This window comes from Gouania willdenowi, chromosome 20 (genome assembly GCF_900634775.1).
Source record: "Gouania willdenowi chromosome 20, fGouWil2.1, whole genome shotgun sequence".
In the NCBI taxonomy this organism is placed as follows: domain Eukaryota; kingdom Metazoa; phylum Chordata; class Actinopteri; order Blenniiformes; family Gobiesocidae; genus Gouania; species Gouania willdenowi.
Window position 1 is genome coordinate 13,864,912 of NC_041063.1, and position 23,253 is coordinate 13,888,164.

The 23,253-nt window shown below is 39.1% G+C and overlaps 2 protein-coding genes across 4 annotated transcripts in view; both read right to left on the reverse strand.

Moving 5' to 3' along the window:
- Nucleotides 1–451: 451 nt before the first annotated feature.
- Nucleotides 452–12,294, reverse strand: emilin2b (elastin microfibril interfacer 2b). Of its 2 annotated transcripts, none has more exons than XM_028434687.1 (9): nt 11,886–12,294; nt 11,624–11,749; nt 9,958–10,133; nt 8,094–9,845; nt 2,673–2,879; nt 2,538–2,591; nt 2,411–2,458; nt 2,220–2,333; nt 452–1,008 (listed from the first exon to the last, which is right to left on the reverse strand). In XM_028434687.1, exons 1-9 carry the CDS (start codon nt 12,005–12,007, stop codon nt 677–679), a joined length of 2,931 nt encoding a protein of 976 aa, XP_028290488.1. In that variant the 5' UTR covers nt 12,008–12,294; the 3' UTR covers nt 452–676. The 2 variants fall into 2 exon arrangements, with proteins under 2 accessions (XP_028290488.1, XP_028290487.1); XM_028434686.1 differs by having other exon boundaries at nt 2,220–2,336.
- Nucleotides 12,295–13,187: 893 nt separating this feature from the next.
- The window catches only part of smchd1 (structural maintenance of chromosomes flexible hinge domain containing 1), a 30,996-nt gene continuing 20,930 nt past the window's right edge, over nt 13,188–23,253 (reverse strand). For both annotated transcript variants that reach the window (XM_028434069.1, XM_028434070.1), the window contains 9 exons: nt 22,085–22,204; nt 21,905–21,990; nt 21,701–21,820; nt 18,335–18,516; nt 15,746–15,855; nt 15,433–15,503; nt 14,955–15,126; nt 14,707–14,865; nt 13,188–14,609 (listed from right to left, as the gene is read on the reverse strand). In XM_028434069.1, the coding sequence (XP_028289870.1) occupies nt 14,524–14,609; nt 14,707–14,865; nt 14,955–15,126; nt 15,433–15,503; nt 15,746–15,855; nt 18,335–18,516; nt 21,701–21,820; nt 21,905–21,990; nt 22,085–22,204 (1,106 nt within the window). In that variant the 3' untranslated portion in view covers nt 13,188–14,523. The remainder of the gene's footprint in view (nt 14,610–14,706; nt 14,866–14,954; nt 15,127–15,432; nt 15,504–15,745; nt 15,856–18,334; nt 18,517–21,700; nt 21,821–21,904; nt 21,991–22,084; nt 22,205–23,253) is intronic.

Here is a 23,253-nt window from a genome sequence, read left to right on the forward strand (position 1 = left end):
AATCCAGTAAACACATGCTGAGCATGTGAAAGCCTTATTAATCTATATTTGTCTTATTTAATGTCTGTTACTCCAGAGCAAAGGTTTGCACTTAAAGTTTAACACCTGGATTATTACATCTTATTCAGATTCTGCTGATGTTAAATTATTCTTACAAAATAAACAGGTGTTTAAAGCTATTTTCCGTAATAGAAACCGTCTGATGTTTGACTTCTTTAAAGTTTTTAAGTTTACGTCCTCCTTTCTATGAAAGCAATGACCTCTGTGTGAGTAGAGCTCACTGTGTTTTCACTGATTTACAGCCTTTGTGTATAAAGAAGCTAATGCTGCGTCACGTCTGTGATCAACCACAAAATGTAACTTTTATGACAAAATCTGTTTTTTGTATTTACAGTAAAATAAATAGTGTAAATAAGCTTGATATGCATGTATGTATGAGACTGAAAAAATGTCTTTCAGGATGTTTTAATAAAACACATTTGTCAGTGGAGACGTGGTCGACTATGTGTGTCCCTACTTTTAAAAATGAAATATAATAAATTAGCTTCAACATGCAGCTGTAAACAATTGTACATTGACATGAATACATGTAAAAGCTCAGGCACAGAAATAGAAATATGAAATTTATATTATTGTTCAGGGATCTTTTCTCCATTCATACTACGTCAGTGTTCTGCTACCGTTTTGATGCACTGGGGTAAAGAAGAACGGCGCTGAACGATGACAGAATCTCAGGAGACGCTGAGATGGCCAGTTTTCCAGCCGTCATAACGATTCCTGCTCGGTCTCCTCGTTTGAGTGGGAGCACGAGGCTGAGCGTGGTCGGACAGCTGCAGGTTCGTTGATCGTTGGAGAGCGACGCTGGAGCTTCAGACAGAAAACCTGCAGAGTTCAGTCTCTGGATGCTGCGGTTGGACACAGAGAGAACCGCCTCCACCTTCTCATCCCTCTGTGCTGCTAGAACAGCCGTTATTAGGTAGCGGCCATCAGCGGGGATGGTGAAAATACCTGAGAACACACAGGGATTAGCTTAGAGAATTTAGCTAAAAATAATCACATCTGTGCTGATTTAAACAGTGTCAACAAGTAGAAAGATTTGTTTGACGCTGTACAACACCACGACCATAACCATTGCCACCGGGAGGCATTACCTGCTCCACAGCTTAAATTAAACATATTTTTGGACTGTTGGAAGAAGCTTATGCGAGCACGAGGAGAACAGGCAAACTCCACACACAAAAGTCCCAAACCAATAAAAGTAGCTACAATGCAACAGTTTAGTTTTTGGATTGAAATAACATTTTTCAAAAAGCTTCAACTCAATTTTCATTTTCTGTTTATCTGGGATGTACATTGGCAATAGGGCTGGGTGATATGGACCAAAAATCATCAAAATGGCAATATACAATTTAAATCTTGATAATTTTAATTAAAATTAGGTGTGACCAGAAAGACGATACAGGGTTAAATTTGCTGATGCAAAATGCCACAAAGCCACATTTATTAACAAACTGTTGCAGAAAATGTGCCACTTTTGGCTTTTTCTCCAGTAAGGGAGAGCATGTGTGAGAAATGATGTTCTGAGAGGTATCAATCATCTTCCTTCTGATGTGGGACAAAGACCGTTTCTTGTGTTTTCAGTTCATGTTCTTTCGATCATCATTTTCTATATTTTGTTGTTGTTTGTTATGTTTATTATTCAGTAAATTTTTTCTCTTATTTTGTGTGTTTTTGTTGTTGTTTTTGTGTATTATTGGTATTATTTAAATTATTCTATCTCAGTGTGTGTGTTTTTGGTTGTTTCTTATGTTGTTCTGTATGTTTCTTTGTAATTTTTGTCTATTCTGTAGTGATCTTGTGTATTTTTCTCATTTATTGCGTCTTTGTTGTAGTTTTGTGTGTTGCTGGTAATTTTAAGTATTTTTCTCTCTTAGTGCGTGTGTTTCTGGTGTCATTTTGTGTATTTTTTTGTTGTCTGTTTTCTTTTTTAATTATTCAGTATATTTTTCTCTTATTTTGTGTGTTTTTGTTGTCATTTTGTGTGTTGCTGGTAATATTCAGTGTGATTATAATTTTTAACTAAAAATAAACATTATAAGACCCCATATTTTTTTAATGCTTTCATTAAAAAAGTTAATTCCTCTCTCTCAAGTACCCCCTGTAGTGTTATTGTGTACGACCATTTGAGAAACACAAGTTGTGCATTGTAAAGCAGTTACCTGTATGAGGATCATAATGTCCTCCATCATTGATCAGCACTTTGTTGAATCGAATGATTCCAATATTGCCTTGAAACGGCAGCAGAGTCAGACCGGCTGAGAAGCTCACCCTTCCCTCTGGAAGCAAAAACACTCAAATATCAAACAGAGAAACTCATTATTCAGGTTCTGCCTCTGTTAAACAGTCTGACCGTCAGCCACGCCCACTTTCTGAGGAGATCTGTGGGGTATGTTTGCATCTGTGGATCAAAGAGAGTTGAACTCATGCTTTAAAATATCGGTGGTAATGCAGCACAGACAAGCTGAGGTAACGCTTACCCAGGATCGCAGGAATGTTAGACTTTAGGGGGTCGGAGGATTTGTGAGGAGAAGCTACAAATTAAACACAACAGTGAGATGTTTAGGAGAACGATGGAGGCCAGGCAGAAGGGGAACGTTTTCCACGTGTCTCACCCGGTGCTCCTGCAAAACCTTGAACAGCCACCATGCTGCCGTCAGTGCCCCGGGGCAGATTGGATGACATTATTTTCCCAGGAGGCCCTGCTTCTCCCGTCTCCATCACAGGGGGCTGTGGGATGGGGACGCCCTCAGAGCCACCAGACATTGTCATACTCTTACTGGTTGTTTGGGGATGTCTCTGCTCCTCCTGAAGGTGAACACCTGAACATAGTGGATAATAGGTGAGGGATGGGAGAGAGGTCAAATATGTTCACAAACAGCTGGTTACAGATTGTGTCTTTAGAGTTCACTCTCACATGCAAACATCACTCAAACGGGAGCAGTTACGTTATTCCTACATACTGCACTCTGCTGTCAATCTTCATTCCTGACACGTTGGACACTTGTTTGACAGATTATCTTATAGTTACGTTCCACTGAAATGAGCCCAACTGTCGGAAGTTCTCTATTCATCTCACCAACAATGTTTGGTAACACTTCACTTGAAGTTTTATACATAAAGGCTGACATTACGCTGTCATTCAAATGCCATGAGACCTGTCATTAGCATGAATTACGTGTCATGAAGGCTGTCATTAAGTTTCGTTGGTTACCCTAACCCTTTGTTAGCCCAACCCAGGGGTCACCAACCTTTCTAAAACTCTGAGCTACTTTGTAGGTACTGTATAATCTAAAGGAGACTAGTTAGGAAAGCACTTCTTAAAAGATAAATGTTCACGTTCTATATACAACATACAACACCCCAGACACCAAATCTGCAGCATTTAAAATCCTATCTATGTTTCTGTGTGTGTGTGTGTGTGTGTGTGTGTGTGTGTGTGTGTGTGTGTATCAGGTACAGTACTGAACAGCAATGACAAAGCAGGTTCAGAGCAGCAGCCCTCAGGAGGACTGATTTATGTTTAGAAGTAAATACTGGAAAAACAGTTGACTTTTACCTTTTTAAACGGTCATTTAGACATTTTGTTTAGCATTTATATAAATAGGGTTGATCCTGAAACACAGAGTGACTAAAGATGGAGGGTTGAGTGAACGATTGACAGGTTGCCAGTACATTACAGAAGTGACAATCACGCACATTTAAAAACTCACAACAAGCACCTATAGATATATTATGGTAGAAAATGTTTACCTAATATTCTTTAGATTTTAAAATGACTTGTTTGCAAGAGCTGAGTTTTAAAGGACCCACAGGAATAACTTATTTTAATACTTTATGTGGTTTTGTTCAGTTTGTTTATCCACTTTCTCTTTTCCCAGAAACTTCCTGTTGAGTTTAAATTTATGACAGGACTACTGTTGGGGCTTATTAATACCCTTGCAGTGTGTTTTTATGACTTCCAGGTTTTGAGGACGTAAACAGAGCAAATGACAAGCATGGACTCATCGAGCAGCATAAAGTGATTAGCTCTAAATTACCACATTCCTGGAAAACAGCTCCCAAACATGGGAGTTTATCACCTTATCACAGTCTCTGCCTGGGGGGATTTTTTTTGCCACTATAGTTGGTTTACAACAACAAAACGAGGCACTTAAAAGGCATACCAGAGTCCCCTCGCCCAGTCAGTCGTGCAGTGAGACTGGTGGTGTCTAGCTAATAAACAGCACAGCTGGAAAGTCTGCGAGAACACACGTGTTTCAATGGCTAAAGAGCACCTCCACGTGATACTAGGAGTAAAGATTAAAACTCATATTTCATGTGTGAATGTGAGGGATTCTTTGGTGTCCTGATGAAAGAGGTGAACAGTGCATACTGTAAATACAGCTGCTGTCAAACATCATCAGCAAACCGGACACTGACGCATTATTCTAAATCCTCCGTCTTTTGCTCAACAGTCAGTCCAACTTCCATTTTCAGCATTACCCACTCCGGTCCATCCTCATGTCCACACACTAAATTACTGCATATTGACCAAATGAGTCACTAAAACCTAATCCACACTATGGCTTCAGAAATGTTTTAAATGTCTTACATCACTCACTGAAGAAGAACCACTTATGCCACCACCACAGATAGCAGCATCAGTGAGAGTTAGGGCTGGGCAATATGGACCAAAACTCATATCTTTTCTCAAAAATGCCACACAGGCTCATTTATTAACAAACAGCTGCACAATATGTACCACTTTTGGCTTTTTCTCCTCTAAGGGACAGCACGTGTGAGTGAGTTCTGTAGTGTGGCTTGTTTAGGGGAAGGTCTGGGTTAGGACGCATTTAAAGGTCCATCTAACTGTGCTTTTCATGCTGTTCTGAGAAGTAACAAAAACACTGACTCCTGAAACAATTATTTTAATACAAAATAAGCTATAAAAAATATATCTCAGAAATATGGAAACATTTTATAGAAGCACAATGTTTGACTGTACTCTAAGATTAATATTAAATAATTGTATGATGTTATTCATACTTTGTAATTGCATAAATAAAAACAAGTAAAAAAAAAAGTTTTATCTCGATATTGACATTTTCTATATCACTAAAATAAAAAACTCGACATATCTTGGATCTCGATATCTTGCCCAGCCCTAAGAGAGAGCTGGCAAAACGCTCGGGGTCAGGTGTCATCTTGTTTTTTGCTTGATCCAGTTATCGTGTTTGACCACTGACCAGAAAGTGACGGCCTTATCTCCCACTGGTCATTAGCCAACAAGCCTCACCATGCAGAACATGCACTATTATCTGGAGAGGTTTCCATAACAGAGCCACACAAAGCTGCACAAAGTAACATCAGACACTAACTGTCAAACAAACCACGAAGGAAGCACTCTCACAAAGATATATAAACATGCATGTATATACATTAGGAGAGTTCACATCTGTAATTTACTTATAACTCTAGGTAGGGCTGGGTGATATATCGAGATTCAGGATACACTGAGCTTTCTATTTTAGCTATATAAAAAATTACAATATAGAATATATCGAGATATACCTTCTTTTTTTTCTTTAACTTGTTTTTATTTATATAATCACACTACAAATAACATCATACAAGTATTTATTTTATACTTAGAGTAGTGAAGCGGTGTGCTTCTTTATAAATATTTCTTAGTCATATTCTATAGTTTATTTTGTATTAAAATAATTGTTTTTTGAGTCGCTGTTTTCGTTACTTCTCAGAACAGCACAGTCAGATGGACTTCTAAATGTGTTCTAACCCAGATCTTCCTCAAAACAAGCCACAATCCAGAACTCACTCACACGTGCTGTCCCTTATAGGAGAAAAAGCCAAAAGTGGCACATATTGTGCATCTGTTTGTTAATAAATGTGCTTGTGTGGCATTTTTCATAAGCAAATTTAACCCTGAATTGTCTCTCTGTTATGACTCCATTGAGTTAAAAATATTGAGATTAATATTGTATATCGCCATTTTGTGAAAAAATATCGAGATATGAGTTATGGTCCATATCGCCCAGCCCTAACTCTAAGTTCTTCTTATGTTAGCACTTCATTCCTGTGCAAAGTCTTTAGTTATGAACAACGTGGGGTTAATAATAAATGTTTTGTATTTGAGACTCAAAATAAAGTGATTTTCATCCGTTTCTCCAACTGTGTTTTATGGTAATCCAAGAAAAAAACTAAGGATTTCCGACAAAACCTTTGAGAAAACTGTAATTTACTGCTCTTCTGCTCCTGACCTCCTTTTCCCCCCCCAAGTCAACAACTGGGCTGACATCATGGTACATATATTGATGATGAGACATTGGGAACTGCCTGATCTCAAACTAGCAGATGTGGATCAAGACAATGGGAACACAAGTGATGCAGTATAAAAAAATAAAATAAAATACACTGAATGAAGAGCAATGAGACAGATTCAGTAGCACCTGATTGAAAACTCAAGAGGCTCTTAGTTCTAAAATTGGGAGTGGTCATTGTCAAGAAATCCTTGATAAGCTTCCTGTGATTGTCTCCTCTGAGCAGCATTATATAGTCTCCTAAAGGGGGATAAATATTTAAATACGGGATCAAGTAAAGCAAATATAGAAAAAAAGTGACTTTGATTATCTAAGGGTTTAGAAATCATCACTGGGAAACTACATTAAAACTGTAAAAGGTCATTTGGGGATGAGAATTATGGGCTAGAGGAGCGTGAGTCGGTATTTCTGAGATTAGTTAGCCAAACATGAGAAATATAAAATCTTAAAAACACATCTTTGGCTTTAGAACAAGCAACATTTTAATCCCAGCTCAGACAACAGCGTGTTACAAGCTGCGACGCTGCATCAGCTGCACCATAAAGTCGTAACTGGCTGTCCCAGAGGAAGAGGTTTGGCTCGTAAACGTTATGGGTGTGCTTCTAGGTTTACTTTTACAACAGTGAGAGTCCAGCTCTGTCCTGTGGGTGCCATTAAAGAGCAAATTCAGACCAGAGAGAGATAGAGCATTAGCAATGTTAAAGGAAAATATATACTCTCATGTTACCAGCAACAAAACCAAGTGTCTCAATTACATTTTCTGTTAATAACCAATAGTTGTTTCTATTGGTACCTGTTTCTATTGGCTGTGATGTTACATTTTTGAGTACAACGACCTATATGCACAAGTATGCAGCTTTTGAACAAACGCACACCCCTTTTCTCCATTGTTTGGATGCATAAGCAGGCCTGCTGAGCAATATTTCATCAAGCCAAGACATTGCTCAAAGCAAATAGGCACTAATAGGCCAAGCATCTGTCTTCAATCAGTGCAGCCTGGTGTAGTTGAGAACACGATTAGGTGAAAATCCAACTTCCTCTCACTCAAACCCCACAATAGTTTCAGCTACTCATACAGTGGAAATCTGTGAGGAACCTTTGAGCTGTAGCCCAGCCCATGATCTAAGGGATGGGAAGCATCACAGCTGTTTGGTTGCTAAGTTGAGTTTGGAGCAGTGAGACATACTGGATGAGTGAGTTCAACCCAGCCTGATGAACATGAGTCAAAAATTGGCTAAAACGATAGAAGGAACGAGGTTTCGTCACTTACAGGGCATTGGTGGAGAAGAAGTCTCTCCCAAACTAGGACATCTATAAATAACCTTTGTTACTAATCAGATATGAGTCATTCAAAAGGTAATTAGGAATGTTCCAGTGTTGCCGCTATTAATCTTTTTGAAACGTTTACAACATTTTTTTCACTGAGTAAAAAATGACAGACCACATGCCTGTGAGAGGTGAGCTGGTGTCACATGGTGATCCAAACACACCAAAGATAGAGCTGTTGGAAATGTTGTTAGTTGTTGGCTAAAGGAGTGGAAACTTCATTAAAAAATCTTCCACACTCCAATTCACATCAGGAGATTGTAGTTTTGAACATTTATTTGAACTAGAATTTTTTTTAGCTGCTGTAACAAATTTTGCTTTGTAATAACTTTTTCACGCTTGCCAACCGTAAGAGATGTTTTAGTTGGAATTACAGCCCACTTGTCTTACCTTCCGTACTAGGAGAGCTTTTCATTAACACCTCTAGGTCTTTGGCCACATTTTGAAATTGGTTGTGGAGGATTTGAGTTGTTCCATTCAGCCCTCCAATGTCACGAGCATGAGAACCAACTGTTCCATTTAGCTGATTCACACAGGACCACAGCGCAGTGACGTGCCTATTCAAGCCCTCCTTGATCCGCTGGAGGGTTCCAGCGATTGGATCCAGCTTGCTGCAGAATGTCTCCACATTGGCAACGCGGCTGTCCATGTGGGCCATCTCCTCCTTCACAGACTTGGTTTTTTCTTTGCAGTGGTCGACCTCGGTTTTTACCTCCATGCTCAGCTCATTCACTAGCTGTCCCAGCTGTGCATTTTTTTCTTGGTGTGCTTCCAAAAGTTCCTTGACCTTATGTTCAGGCCCTGTTTGAACCTGATCCCAAGTAGAGTTGAGGGACTTGACTGTCTGAGCCGGGTGATGGATTACATCTGATCGTGCGTCCTCCAGTTTCCCTATAAAACCTTTAAGGTGGCTTAACTCGCCTAGTATATGTCCAAGTATTTTACTGCTGTTGAGCTGCTTCTCTATTGCTGTGGCGTTGCATGTATGAGCATCAACAGCTGCTTTACACCTCTGGTAGTCCTGCTGAAGCTCTTCCACAACAGATTGATTATTTCTGCACTCTGCTGAGCACAGCTGGTCTAAAGTGTTGAGTCTCTCTTGCAGATTTTGAACAGAGTCTTTCATAGAGTTTATGTCCCTCTCAAAAGAAGCTGATCTCCCTGTTGATCCTTGATTTGGAGAGATAGAGTCGGTATCTACCAATAGAATATCAAGTCTATCTTCAATGAAGGCCAGCTTGTCATCAAAAGCATCTTTCAGGTCCTGAATGGCCTCTGCTTGTCCTTTCCTCAAAATCTCCTCTACAGAATCACCAACCACCGCCTTCTCAGATGAGTTCAGCCGGTTTTCAAGGTTTTCCACTCGTGCCAGAACAGCAACGGAAACCTGAGTGTCATTCTTGCATTGATGAGACAGCTTGTTCCTAAGTTCCTGAATCTCACTGCGGAGGTCGGTTTCCTTGGAGTCCATGAGCTCAGCCAAACTGAGGTAGTTATTTTCCTTCTCTTCACACTGCTCTTGAACTGATGTGATTTTATAATCACACGAGTTTTTCAGGTCTGCCATTTTAATTTCAATGCCTTCCATGATCTCATCTCTTAGAGCACGGATCTTAACATCCAGATACGCACGCAGGTCTGCGTCATTGGCAGGAGGACTGGTTGGTAGCATGGTGTGTGTTGCTTCCATTAACAGTCGAATTTGTCCATCATGGTAGTTGACACGACCTTCAAGGTCATCCAGGGTGTTGCTTTTAGACTCCAGCTCATCTGTAACCTGACTAATTCTGGTCAAAACTTCTTCCATCGATGCTGTCCCTGGACCCAGAGAGAAGCCTTCCACCTGAATGGTCTCCATCTCCGGGCCACGGGCGCTGGCAGGCTGTTTGTGCTCATTTAGCAGCGATACCAGCATTTTACTGGCATCTTCTTGAAAGTCCAGCCTCAGATTTGAGGTCATATCAGTCATTCTTGCCTGCATGTCAAGGACCATCTGGGACAGTTTCTGCACCTCCTGCTCTAGATGTTGTGAACCTAAAGACCCTCCGTGACCCTCTAATGTCCTGTGACCTGTCTGACTTATAAACGGCCCAGCCTCTCCCCACGGTTGGTTTCTCTGTCCGTCTGTTTGCAGTTCTGGAGCTGGATGATAACAACACATGCAGGGAAAGGTAATGTTTACTGTTTTCAAACTGGTGCTTGTCTGATGCCATTTGTGTAATGTTTTTGTTTATACTGTACTGGTATCTTCTACCTTGTGGAACTGGAACATTTGCAGGAGGAGAATGAGGCCATTGCTCTGCTTGGAGAAATTTAACGTCTTTCAGCTCCCTGCAGTCGTTGCCCTGGTACCCTGGGCAACACCTCCACTCCAGCTCGGTCACTGTTTTAAAGGCAATCTTGTATGTCGGTCTAAAGTGTGTGTGGTATCTAGAAACATAGCACATTAAGTAGCATAAATTCATACAATTAACATTCTCAAACACATACAGATAAGAATAGCCATCACTTAAGGCCATTTAAAAACCTTAGTTTTTCTTATACAAGCCATCGGGCTAGACATACTCTTAGAACGATGATGGGTGGAAAACAATTTAACATTCATAGCATCACACTAAAGAATTAGTCAACCAGTCATATGTGCAATGCTTTGACTCATGACAGCTGAAGGTCTCCAGGGTCCTACCAATAATGAACAACCCTTTCCTCAGCGTTTAACACAGAAATGCATCATCTGTTTAAAAAAAAAAACAAATCAACAGATCCAGATTTGACATGGGAGTATAACCAAGCTCAATTAAAACACTAGATAAAGCTTTAATATGTACATTCATTCCTCATCTGGTCCACTAAAGCTGATGTTGTCTTTGGTAAAGTGGTACTTGATGTACTTGATTTTAAAAATTTTAAAAATGAGAACAAACAGAGTTTTAGGAAATGTCTCAGGCCTTACACTATTTGAAAAAGTAAGTGTCAATGTTATTAAATACGTATTATTAACACTTTACTTGAAGTGTTATACGTAAGGCTGACGTTATGTTGTCATTATTATGACATGACACCTGTCATTAGCATGAATATGGTGTCGTGAAGGCTGTCATTAAGTGTTGTTCAATACTCTAACCCTAACCCTTTGTCACCCTAAACCCTAACCTTAACCCTACTAGATCCCTCCACCCAACCCAAAAAATGCCAACATAGCTCCAAAGGTGTCATAATTTAGCAAACAACACTTAATGACAGCCTTTATGACACCTTATTCATGCTGATGACTGATAATGACAGCATAATGTCAGCCTTATGTATAAAGCTTGTTACCTAAGTATTTATTTTATAAAGACATAAATATTCTAGAGTACAGATTTTACTGTTAATAAACCATATGGAGTTTATTAATTTATGTACGGGTATCAACACTAGTATTGATAAGGCTTTAGATGCATTGCATGAGGAAAAATCTCATACCCAGCCAAGTTACACATGGTCTCCAATTGTTTTGCAGCGTGTCACTCACACATGTCTGTCTATTTAACTCATGTAAAAACACATTTTAACTTGTTTAAATCAAGTTAAAATAATATTTAACAACTTCCTATTTTTGGTTTTAATTTTAAAGATTTTCACTTTATGATAAATACTTGCTCGGTTGATTTAAAAATAAAGAGAGAGAGAGAGAGAGAGAGAGAGAGAGAGAGAGAGAGAGAGAGAGAGAGATGTATTAATCTCATGTAGAGCCCTGAAATGTTACTTACTATAAACTACTCTTGCTATTTTTCTAATGTTTGTTTGAAATATTTGAAGGCTGTTCAATTGTGCACATTTCGAATCAATTGTAAGCTATTCAATCCATAAACCCAAGTGTTTGTGCTTCCTCGCGTTGCAAAAGGAAAAGAGGAAAATACTCAATCAGCGTTACGCACATTACTTGGTGCGCGCAGTGCGGCTGCTCCGGTGGACATGGCAGAACCTCAGGCTGAGCGAAACTCTCCGTCCCTCCAACCACAGCACAGCTCACATTCCTGTGTACTACGTAGGCGCACCAGTTCCTGTAGGAAGGTGCGACTTTAGTTTATTATTCACGTTTAAATCAAAGGTGGACAACGCGCTCAGATGACAGAGTTAGTGCGTAATAACGCACGGAAAACCAAACTGCGTAAAGAATGAGGAGTTGGTTTAACTCACTTGTTTCTCGGTCGTGTCTCAGCCCCAGAGTACGGGTTTCCCTGAAACATGTTGTACTGGAATGGTGTTCCACTGATGAGTGGTAAAGTTAATAACCAGTGGAGAAATGGAAGTCCACGCATCGTGCGTCTACTGTTGCTGCTCAGGAAGCTTTCAGACACCAGTGAGTGCTGCACTGGTTGGTCCCAGTCTGAACAGCGCACATTCAGCTCAATTGTGACGTCTCAGCCTCCCCTCCACCACTGATGGAGTCCCTCCACATGTTTCCAAACCCTCTCTGACATGCACTGTGCCATAAATCCAAGTCACCATTTCCCAACAATACCAATGCTCTACAGCTCTTCAAATGTGGCAAAAGTAACAGTATTCAGTACTCAAGTAAAAGTATATACTTGAATTTAAAAAAGTGACTCTGGTACAAGTATTGAAGTTGCTCCCTAGTAAAAGTTAAAAAAAAACAAACAAAAAAAAAACTGTACTTAATACAAATGTAAAACAATTGTCTCTTCAATCATGAAACAGGGTTTTAAACCAGAAAATTCCATATATTTTATTGTCTTAAAGGTGCAGTCCAGGACTTTCAGATCCCTCTTTCCCCCTCCCTCCCCGCTGCTCTCTTGCCCAGCCTCCAAACTTTACAGAGTTCTTCCCTCAGAGGAGCTAACAAGCTAACGTTAGCCCGACAGCAACATCACAGTAACATGCGCTGTTAAAAGCATATTACTACAGCGATTCTCTCTCTCAATGTGCACACACCTCAGCAGCAGCAACAACACAGTGTCACTTATAGCAGCCCACACGGACGCTGCTGCGCGCACATGAACAAACACATGCACCACATAGTTCTAGGGTAACAATAACAAATCAAACATAATGTAAATTAAGCAGCAGTAATTACCTTACAAGCAAAAAAAGTTGCTAATTCCATCTTCTACTCTTCCAGACCATACACTGTAAAAAAGACGGTGCTTCAACCCCGGGAAGGGGGTAGGGACTGTGAGCAACAGCTGTCAGACAGCCCATCAAACTCAATCCTGGCTCTGATTGGTTCTTTTTGCTCGGTCACCGTTTTAACAGCTTTATTTCAGACACTGAATTTGCTACTGCCCTGAACTGTTTTTATAATCGTTTTGATATGTTTGATTTTATTAAAGAAACGTGGGAACTGAGCCTTAAACTTCAGGACAATCAACATTTTCCCATAATCCAGAGGGATGTTGTGAAAGCTTTCAAAAGTAAACAGGAGTCTTGGTAGAGACAAAATCTGTGGTCATTTACTTAAGTTCTGTGCAAAAACTGAGCTCACTTTTTATTATATTTTTAATAAATCTGTAGAAACACAGCATGTCCCCAAAGTCTGGAAGGATACTGTTATTGTCCCGATCCCTAAATCAAACCGTCCCCACATTTTAAACGATTTTAGACCCATAGCCCTGACCTCGCTCCCAATGAAGGCCCTTGAGAGGCAGGTGGGATCAGAACTTTTATATAAAACTGAACTTGCTCTTGACCCACTACAGTTTGCTTATAGGCCCAACAGAGGACTGGACGATGCCACTAACTCTGTTTAATCTGCTCCATAAACACCTGGAGGGAATTGGATGCCTTTTAACACGATTCAATCCCACATTTTAATCCGCCGGCTGTTTGATCATTTTAACTTAAGTAAAAATCTTGTGAGCAGGATTTTAGACTTTTTAACAAACAGGACACAGAGTCAGAGTGAATGGGTTTTTATCAGTGTGCTCTTCCATAGGGGTGTGTGCTGTCACCTCTGCTCTTTATTCTCTACACAAACATGTGTCAGAGTACTTTTAAAAATTGGTCTATTTTAAAGTATGCAGATGATACAGTGGTCATTAGTCTTCTCCAGGGCAACGAGAGCAGCCATGGCCCTATAACTGATGATTTAATGAAATGGTGCGATGAATCATATCTGGAAGTTAACATTGTTAAAACCAAAGACATGATTATTGATTTTAGAAGACTGACGAGGAACAACCATGACAACACGACCATCAAGGGAGTCAATGTTGAAAGTGTTCAATTCTACAAATAACTTGGGACCATCATTGACAACACTCTGAACTTTGAGGAGAACTGTGAAGCTGTGCTTAAAAGGGGCCACCAGTGTCTTCACTGCTTAAGGAAGCTGTCCTACTTCCACCTGGACAAAACTATGATGACCCTGCTTTTATTGAATTGGTTTTATCTTTTTGTCTGGTGTCATGGTTTGGAGGATTACCTCTGAAAGACAAAAACAAACTGGGCCAGTTAAAATGGTCCAGTCGACTCATTGGCTAGCCTCAGCTGACCGTGGAGTCCCTGTTACAGCGGATCACCCGCTCCATTACGGCAGATTCCTGCCACCCTCTGTCGGCAGAGTTCCAGCTGTTGTTGTTAATGTCAATGTACTGTTCATACCATCCTCTGTTTCTTTTTCATTGCAAAACAAATCTACCTACTGGTACTAATAAAGTCACATGAACCTGAGTAATGTAAAGTGTAATTAAGGCACATCTTCTGAAATAAACTCATGAGCAGTTTTAAGGTTAACAAGGTAGAAAACATATAAAAACAATCTGAAAACAAGACATTTGATACAGTAGTTTGGAAAAAATAAAAAAAAAGCTCCAGGTTAAATTTTCTGTCTTTTTGCAGAGATGCCTGAAGTGCTGGCATCGCTTTCTAGTTGCCGTTTGACTGGTTTGGTTTGCATCGATTCTGTAAAAGAAAATGTAGGAAATTAAAAAAAAAAAAAAAAAACCCAGCACACCTTTATGTGTATGTAGATAATGTATATCTAATTCAATAAACAAACCAAGTTCTCTTTCAAGCTTCGATAGCTGCTCCTGTTTCGCCAGCATTTCTTGTTTGTGTGCCTCATTTTCCGGCGATGTCATGGCAATGAAGTGTTGCTCTTTGTCGTGCTCGGCCTTCATTGTGTTTTCCACAAGTGTTTTATACTCAACAAGCATCTCTGATGAAAGAAATTGAATAAAATTAAACTTAGCAAAATAAATGAGCCAGAACATCATTGTTTTTCAACCAGATTGTGCAAATACTCACTTTTTTCCTCTGTCACCTTGATGTATTGTGGTGGTAGCGGCGCTCCAAAGACATATTCTAGGGTGCCCATTGGTGGAGCTTTGTTTTGTAATCCTCCAAAAATGCCTTGAGAGCTGACCCTCTCCCCATCCCTGGTCAGTAAAGTGGGACATGGAATCTTCCTCCTTACAACCTGGAAGTGACAGCTTGTTTAGTAAACTTTATTGATTCTGCAGTGGGGACATTTTCTGTCATTACATCTCAGATAAAGTGCAAGAAAAAAAACAACAAAAGGCAACACAGAAAAACCTTATAAACACCGAAAAAAATAGTGCAATGGAGATAAAATACGATACAATAATAGAGGCTATAGATAAAAAGATAAAATAAATAAGTATGAAGAACATAGATATATATATTCTTATACTGTAGGAGTATAAGAACATAGCACAATCAGAAGCATGGAGCATCTACAGCTATGACCATCAGCATCACTTACCTCTCGTCTGTAAGTGTTTGCAGAGTGCAAGTCATCAATCACAATGGTGTCTCCAAGGAGAGTTTTGAACACTAGGAAGCAAACACAGATATGTGCTTTAAATCTAGCAAAGTTTATCATAACTTGCACATTAAAAAAATGGTAAATCAGATTAAATTTCCTATTGGTAAATTTCATCTATATTTTTTGTAATATATATGAACATTAAATTACCAATCCAAACCTTGATTTATATAAACGACAGAAATCCTGAAAACATGGACGTTTGCTATAACCCAGCAAGGCCAGGAGAAAATCCATTCAAACGGTTTACCTTTTCCACAGCTCTCCTGGTCCTCAGAGTAAACCAGTAGGCTTCTGGCGCTCACCAGGTTCCCGGGGGGATCAAAAAGCATTCGTCCATTTCGCTCATGTGGCAGTGACCTGGCAAGTAACAAGGAATACTCAAGGAATAATTTAAAACACTTTTTTTTTCAAATGAAGAGTCTACCACATACAAAAATATACAGACTAGTAACTTGACCTAAAACATGATGTTTAAATTACTCAGACCAGATCTGTGAATTCCATGTAACATTGGTATAGATAAATCCATACTGTAGGCGTCATAAATCAATAGATCGAAGATCAATTGCTTGGAAAAAAATGTCAAAGGTTGAGTCTTCTGTTTAAAAGTTTGTTTTCATTTCCACTGTCCACTTCATCATCGGGAGTCTCACGCATTGCGTTGTGGGAAGTGGAGTCCCATAGATGGATGCTTAAAAGTGTTTTTACTTCATTCTTAGATTGATTTCATGTATTTGACCCCAAAAACTCTGCCAAAGTGACTCCCCAACACATTTCTGAAAGTCGTGGTAAAAAAATGGCGTATGTTTTTTTGGGGTTTATAAAGAAAGATCACAATCTGGCTGATATTCAATGTCTTGCGGAGTGAGGTGATATCAAGGGGAAAACCAGGAACAAACTATCGGGAAAAAAATAGTGTCAAGCAAATCAATGTCCTTTTATATGGAAAAGAAACACAAAAAATCACGGTAAGAATGAAGTATGTATCTGTCCATTTACGAGACATTACATCCCACAATACAATGCGCAAAACTTTTTTGAAAATATCAATAAAAGTGTTTATAGCGGCAATTTCAACCTTTTACATCTTTTTTTGAGAAAATGACCATCGAATCATTGATCGATGAGGCATAAACTACGGGTTTCTCTGATAACAGATTTTCATCTCAAGCAGCTTTAATCAAAATGAATCTATAAGCAAAAATAAATAAATAGTTAAGTTCTGACCACAATGCCAAAGTGATGTATACAAAGCATGCATATACTGTATCTGGATATGTCTGGCTGCATTTACCATATACAGTAAGACATTCCCTGCACCAGTGTATTGGAATGATTCATTTAAAGTTTTATGAGCAAAACATGTGCATAAACAAATAGGATTTCTTATTGTTATTCATCATTGTTTAGCAATCAAGAAATTAATCGTCACCATCAATGATCATCACCGTTTGGGAAAAACTTTGAAAAAACATCTCATTTTGTGACAATTTAGGAAGAGAAATTACAATTTTTTTTGGTGTCCTGTGATGTAAACCTAAAAATAATAGGCTGACATTTGAGGTTTTGACATTTGGGACATCCAGTGAAATAACCGTAATAATTAGCCACTCCAGTCAAACTTCTGCCAAAAAAACAGCAACAATACCGTAATTTCCGGACTATAAAGCGCACAGTTTTATTGGCCGCATTACAATAATTTAGCAATAAGAGAAATCCTACCAAACGCCGCATGCTGCAGCCTAACATAGGCCGCACCCTATTGGCTAATGAGGCGGGCTGCTGTACTCGAGTAAGGTTTCACAGAAATGAAGTGACATGAAGCTTATAAAACCGGGAAAAATCCACAATTTAGCCCCGTCAGTGTTTAAGCCGCAGGGTTCAAAGCGCGAGAAAAAAGTAGCGGCTTATAGTCTGGAAATTACAGTAATAAAAAAACCATCAACAGCAGACAGAAAACTTAAGTTTTAGCCTCTTCTCATTCGCACAACAGAACAAGGACATTACAGTAAAAAAGGCTGTTGTAAAGTAGACTTTTGAACTGAAACTGAACAAACATTATTCTACTGAAACAAATTCCTAAAATGCTAGCTTATTATTGTAGGTAAAACCTTTATGGGGAAAAAATAGATCTTAAAAAACAATAGAGGTAAATTTACCACCAAAATAATTAATGTAACAGAAACAATATGGTTCCTCCAGGCAGCATTGTTAGCACATGAACAAATGAAGGAAGGAAGCTTTCTCTCAATGTGGCAATAATTACAGTCACCAGTGCTTATACAATAAGCCAGAATGAAGTTAATGGTGTGTAATAAATGCATAGTTGAAACAGAAGTGTGTATATAATAAAAAATATCCCAACTACCCTTTAGAATTTAAAAAGCACTTTTACAGATCGTCCTTTGCCATCTCTGTTCAAATCGTACCAGTTCCTTTCATTTGCTTTAGGTGGTGCATCCATAACAACTTTAAATAAATAACTATGTGTGAAACTGGAGTAGGAGATGGAATAAAAGTTAGTTCTGGAATCTAAGCTCTGATGCTGCAAAACATCCACCTTGGTACCTTACTGTATTTGTGTGTATTGTTTGTACTTTCTTCATTATTTATTTCTGTTGTATTGTGTTCACATTATGTTTCCGTTAATATTTCTTATCTTGTATGCTGCTGGTCCCGAGAAACAAACTTAGTTTTTTATGGTAAGATGAAAATGACAATAAAAAACCTTGAACCAACAAACAAAAGGTTCCTAATGACCTTGCCGTTAAATTGTGTTTTAAACCTAAGAAAGACAAAGGTTTTTGATTCGGGATTATTCCTTTTAAATCATCACCTTCTATCTGGCGAAACATAGACACTGTCCAAGGCCAGGACCATCTGCACACCCTTTGTGTCTTTGTAGATCCTCTGTGCAGCTTCAGTCGTCTTGCCGACCACACATTTCATCTTGTTACCGATGTGCCAAGAGATGACCCATGCAGCAGCATCGTCGTGCACAGTCGCCAGGTGGCAAACCTGCATTTTAAAACACAGAGACAGAACAACAAAATATGGAAAAATTAATAGTTATAGAGATTACGCTTTCACAAAGTGCACACATTAGAATTAGATAGAAAAAAAAGAGAAAATGTATGAATGAAAAACTCCATGTTCCAGGCCGAAAAATTACATCACCGGCTCCTTTCCTTCAGCCCGCCTTCATTCACAGACTACACGGTTTTGCCCTACTTACGCGTGGTGGGCGTGGCAGTAGCCTGAATACGCGTAGGAGAGAGGTGCGTAACTGCAGGCACTCAAAAAAGCGCTTAAGTCCAGACAGGAGAATAGGCCCCTAAATAAATAAATGAAAAAAATGAGTCTGTTTCTGGCACTCCGCTATCCCACTGTGTAATTTTGTAATTTGGCCTTTGAACTTCATTATTAAAAAATGACAACTTTAATATGAGACGGTTCTCAATCAAAAGTCTAAAGTTTTTAAACAAACTAGTACAGTGCCCGTCGGAAGTATGCATTCATGTGGGAGCATATGGGGTATAATTGCGTATTTTTGTATCTTTCTGTTGTGTTTTTGTGCATTTTTTGTATAATTATTGTTTTTTGTTGCCATTGTAGTGTGATTCTGGAATCTTTTTGTGTATTTTTGTATCTTTTTTAGTGTAGTTTTGTGCATTTCTGTTATTTTGTGTATTTTTGTATAAATATTTAGTTTTGTGTATTTTGAGTCATTTTCATATGTTTGTTGTATTTTTCTGTAATGTATGTTTTTTGGAGTAATTTTGTGTGTTTTTGGAGGATTTTTTTGTATATTTTAATGCATTTCTGTTGTCATTTTGTGAACTTTTGTATAAATATTTTTCATATTTTTGTTGTTGTTTGGTGTATTTTTCTGTAACGTATGTATTTTGGAGTAATTTTGGGTGTTTTTGGAGCCTTTTAGGAATATTTGTATGCATTTCTGTTTTCATTTTGTGTACTTTTTGTATAAATATTGTTTAGTTTTTAGTTTTATTTTACTCATTTAGTATATAGTTTGTGATAAGGTTGACTAAGCACTCAGCACAGCCTCCGTCCACAGTCATGGAGACGAAGGAGGAAGTGAGTTCATGACCCGTCATTTAAAGTAAGTTTGGAATCACGGGAATAATATTAAATAACCATGAAATATTAACTTAAATGACTTTCAACGGTACAAAAACGTTTTTAATATTGACCTTTTATTTTTCTTTATTAACCCAAAAAAATACGGCGACCCGGTGACGTCATGAACCTGGAACCGGAAGTAGCGCGCTCAACCCTGCGCTCTTACCGAGGGAGCCGTAATTATAAAATTAACATTTTGACCGTTTTTTATAGGTAGTTGTTTTAAATTAGCAAATTAAATTCTGAAAAGTTGGCACTAGGATGATATTGCAGCCCTGTGTAGTATTCCTTGTACCTCCATTATCTTCAAATTACAATAGAATGATTTAAAAAAAAAAAAAAAAAAAAAAAAACCTGTACCCTTTCAGTTGATTCACTCGGTACAACACATGTAGTATGGGATATGACGCCCCCGTGTGGCCTACTGAAGAAAACCTCTAATCACGCCTTTTAAGGCAGATGATCTGTGATGACGTAAGCGAGGCTCCGCCTGCCTCATAAATACGCCGTCATCACAGTCATCCTTCAGTTCTTACGCTCTTCACCTCGCTAAGAACACCTCTACCGAGTGGAGCTAACAAGCTGCTGCTAGTTAGCTCTATCTCTGCCGTGGCTACTGCCTACCTAAAATTAGTTTAACTGCCCCTGTTGGTGTTAGCAGCTGCTGCGGCTGCCCGCGGAGCGCTAATTCTATTAACAAGCTTCAGTGTTTCAAATTGAGCATAAAGGCTAAAGCATAGAGTCTGCCTCCAAGTGTGGTAGCAACGATCCAGAGTGCTAGTGCATCATCCACTCGTGGCTTATATGCTCATAAATGGCGAGCATTCGAGCAATGGTGTCAGGACTGAGATGTACTCCCATTTCAATGTGTTCATTTGTGGAAGTTTTGACTTTTCTTTAGGAATTGCTGGATAAAGGTCTGTCCTTTTCCACTATTAAAGTTTATTTGGCGGCTATATCTGCCAACCATGTTGGTTTCAATGGAGTGATGCCGGGTGCGCATCCGCTGGCCATGCGTTTTTTTAAAGGGAATTTTCCAGCAGAGGCCTGTGGTGAAATCCATCATGCCCTCATGGGATTTAACTGTAATACTGGATGATCTCTGTGGCCCCCCCTTTTGAGCCTATGGAGTCAGCAGATATGAAAATTTATTTCATATAAGACTGCACTACTTCTCGCTTTGACCTTCGCTAAGCGAGTGGGCAACCTTCATGCTTTATCAGTGCATCCTTCTTGTATCCAGTTCACTTCAGATGGTTCCAAGGTCACATTACGCCCGAATATGGCGTATGTGCCTAAGATCATCCCTTCAGGTCATAGCGCCATGATTTTTGAGCTAATTAATTTTTGCCCTCCTCCTTTTGCATCTGAGGAGCAAAGGGGGTTACATTCCTTGTGTCCTGTACGTGCTCTACGTGAATACATAAACCGCACTAGGAGCGTGCATTTGGATGACCAGCTGTTTGTTTGTTTTGCTAATCCATCTAAGGGTAAAGCCCTGTCTAAACAGCGGCTATCTCACTGGATTGTGGAGGCTATCTCCCTGGCCTACAACAGCCGGGGTCTTCAGGTACCTCAGGGTGTGAGAGCACATTCGACCAGGGGCGTATGTCCATCGTGGGCTTTGTTTAGGGGGGTATCTTTAAGTGACATCTGTCATGCTGCCAGTTGGTCATTACCACACATTTTTGTTTGGTTTTACCGTCTGGATGTAACGGCCCCTTCGGTGGCCCATTCGGTTCTTTCCACTGGGTCTAGCATGCACTAGAGGTGCTGGAGGTTGGTTTCCGGTTCATAGCTGCTCTGCGGGGCGTGTATACATGTCCCATACTATATGTGTTGAACCGAGTGAATCGACTGAAAGGGAACGAAATGTTATGTCTATAACTTCTGTTCCCTGAAGGAAAGGAACAAGGTACAACACTTCTTTGCCCCACTACACAGCTGGGGTCGGTGAAGAGCGGCTACTGAACTGAAGGACGACTTCAGTAGGCCACGCAGGGGCGTGATATCCCATACTACATGTGTTGTACCTCGTTCATGTAGAAGATGTTATTACCTTTCCTAGAACATCTGGCTGTGCCTTGAAAGGGTCAGGTTCGTTGCAAACTCGTCTGGGCACGCAAATCCTTTCTGCTTCATCAGTTTTCTCCTGTATCATTCTGGTGATATTTTGTATCTAAAAAGATAAACAAAATTATTGAAGGGAATATTTGAGTTTCTAGAGATAAAAAAAAAAGCTGAACACATCAAAGTATCTTACAGTTACAGCTGGTGAAATAGTTATATTCATACTGCTCAGCCTTTCTTGAAACACAGTCTCAATGTGACGTGCATCATTGTATCGATCTGGTAAAAAAGATATATTAGGCATGTGAAAGAGACACTAATGGGTAAAATATATTCGCTGAGATATTAGATTTGATCAAAAACCTATTCTTACCTGTCAGCATTTTAAGAAGTCCTCGATATGTATCAAACATGTCTTTATAGGCTTTGATTCCATTGGTGAGCTCATCTTTCTTCTTGGTCATTTCAGACATTTTTCGTTGGTAGTCAGAATCTAGTGGGAAAATTCAGGCCGTACATGTATCAGGGTTGGGGGTCAATTATAATTGTAATCGTGTAATACAAATCTAGGGCTATACTGACAGAAAAAAGGCTCAGATACCAACACAAAAAATATTAATACCAATATTTTCATTGATTAGGAAGCCTAACAAGGTAACCAAGAGAGAGATGAGAAACAGTGTATTTTACAGTTGATTTAAAATATTGGTTAAAACTGACCCATTAGAGAAGCTAACAGTTAGCTAAAACAAGAGGAAGGTTAACCTTGATATTTAATAAATGCTCATTAATTGTGATTAAATTAATTTGAAATTTAGTAATTGAGAACAAAATTGTAATTGACTTTCAGGGGAAAAATAAGAATTTTAATTTAATTGTAATTGGAAAAAAGCTGGTCACAGTAATTATAATTGACTTGTAATTGAACATGGATAACTATAGACGTAATTGTAATTGAGAAATGTAATTGACACCAACCCTGACATGTATTGAGGTGGCAATACAGTCATTATGATGTCTGCAGATTTGCTCTGAGAAATCAAGACCACATCAAAAGTAAGTTATACCAAAAGCTCAGAGATGATTGCTGCTTTACATCAGGAAGTAATATGTACATTATACGTTCTTTGGAACACTTTGGTTCCAGATACCAGAGTGTGGTGAACAGGTGGGGGGACAGGGGGGAAGGAGCTCTCCCCAGTGTTGCCAATTTATGGAAATGCATATATGTGTATATGAAAGAGGATATGAAAAACATTACTGTTTAAGTACTCAATCTATTGTTTAAAAAACAGTCCCTGTAAACATCACTCTGAGGTCTACCGCTAATTGTTTTGATATTATCAACAGTTTAACAGCATCATCTCTACATGTTCTCAAAGCATCAATAGCTGCAGACAAGCCATGAAGTTTGCATGAATGAAGCACCACTAATTTGCACGGTTATTTCACACTTGGTACATCTGAACATTGCAGTGAAAGACACAAGCCATGTTTTTGAGCTTACACATTCTTTGTAAAGGTGACACCCAAAGATCCTCT

What these genes read in the sequence shown, in the direction of transcription:
- emilin2b (XM_028434686.1), bottom strand. Translation starts at nt 12,007, where the DNA reads ATGCGTGGACTTCCATTTCTCCACTGGTTATTAACTTTACCACTCATC. An exon ending in GAGACACGACCGAGAAACAA is followed by an intron (nt 11,750 to 11,885) that starts GTGAGTTAAACC and finishes ACCTTCCTACAG; the next exon opens with GAACTGGTGCGCCTACGTAG. An exon ending in AAGCTCTCCTAGTACGGAAG is followed by an intron (nt 2,880 to 8,093) that starts GTAAGACAAGTG and finishes CACTATGTTCAG; the next exon opens with GTGTTCACCTTCAGGAGGAG.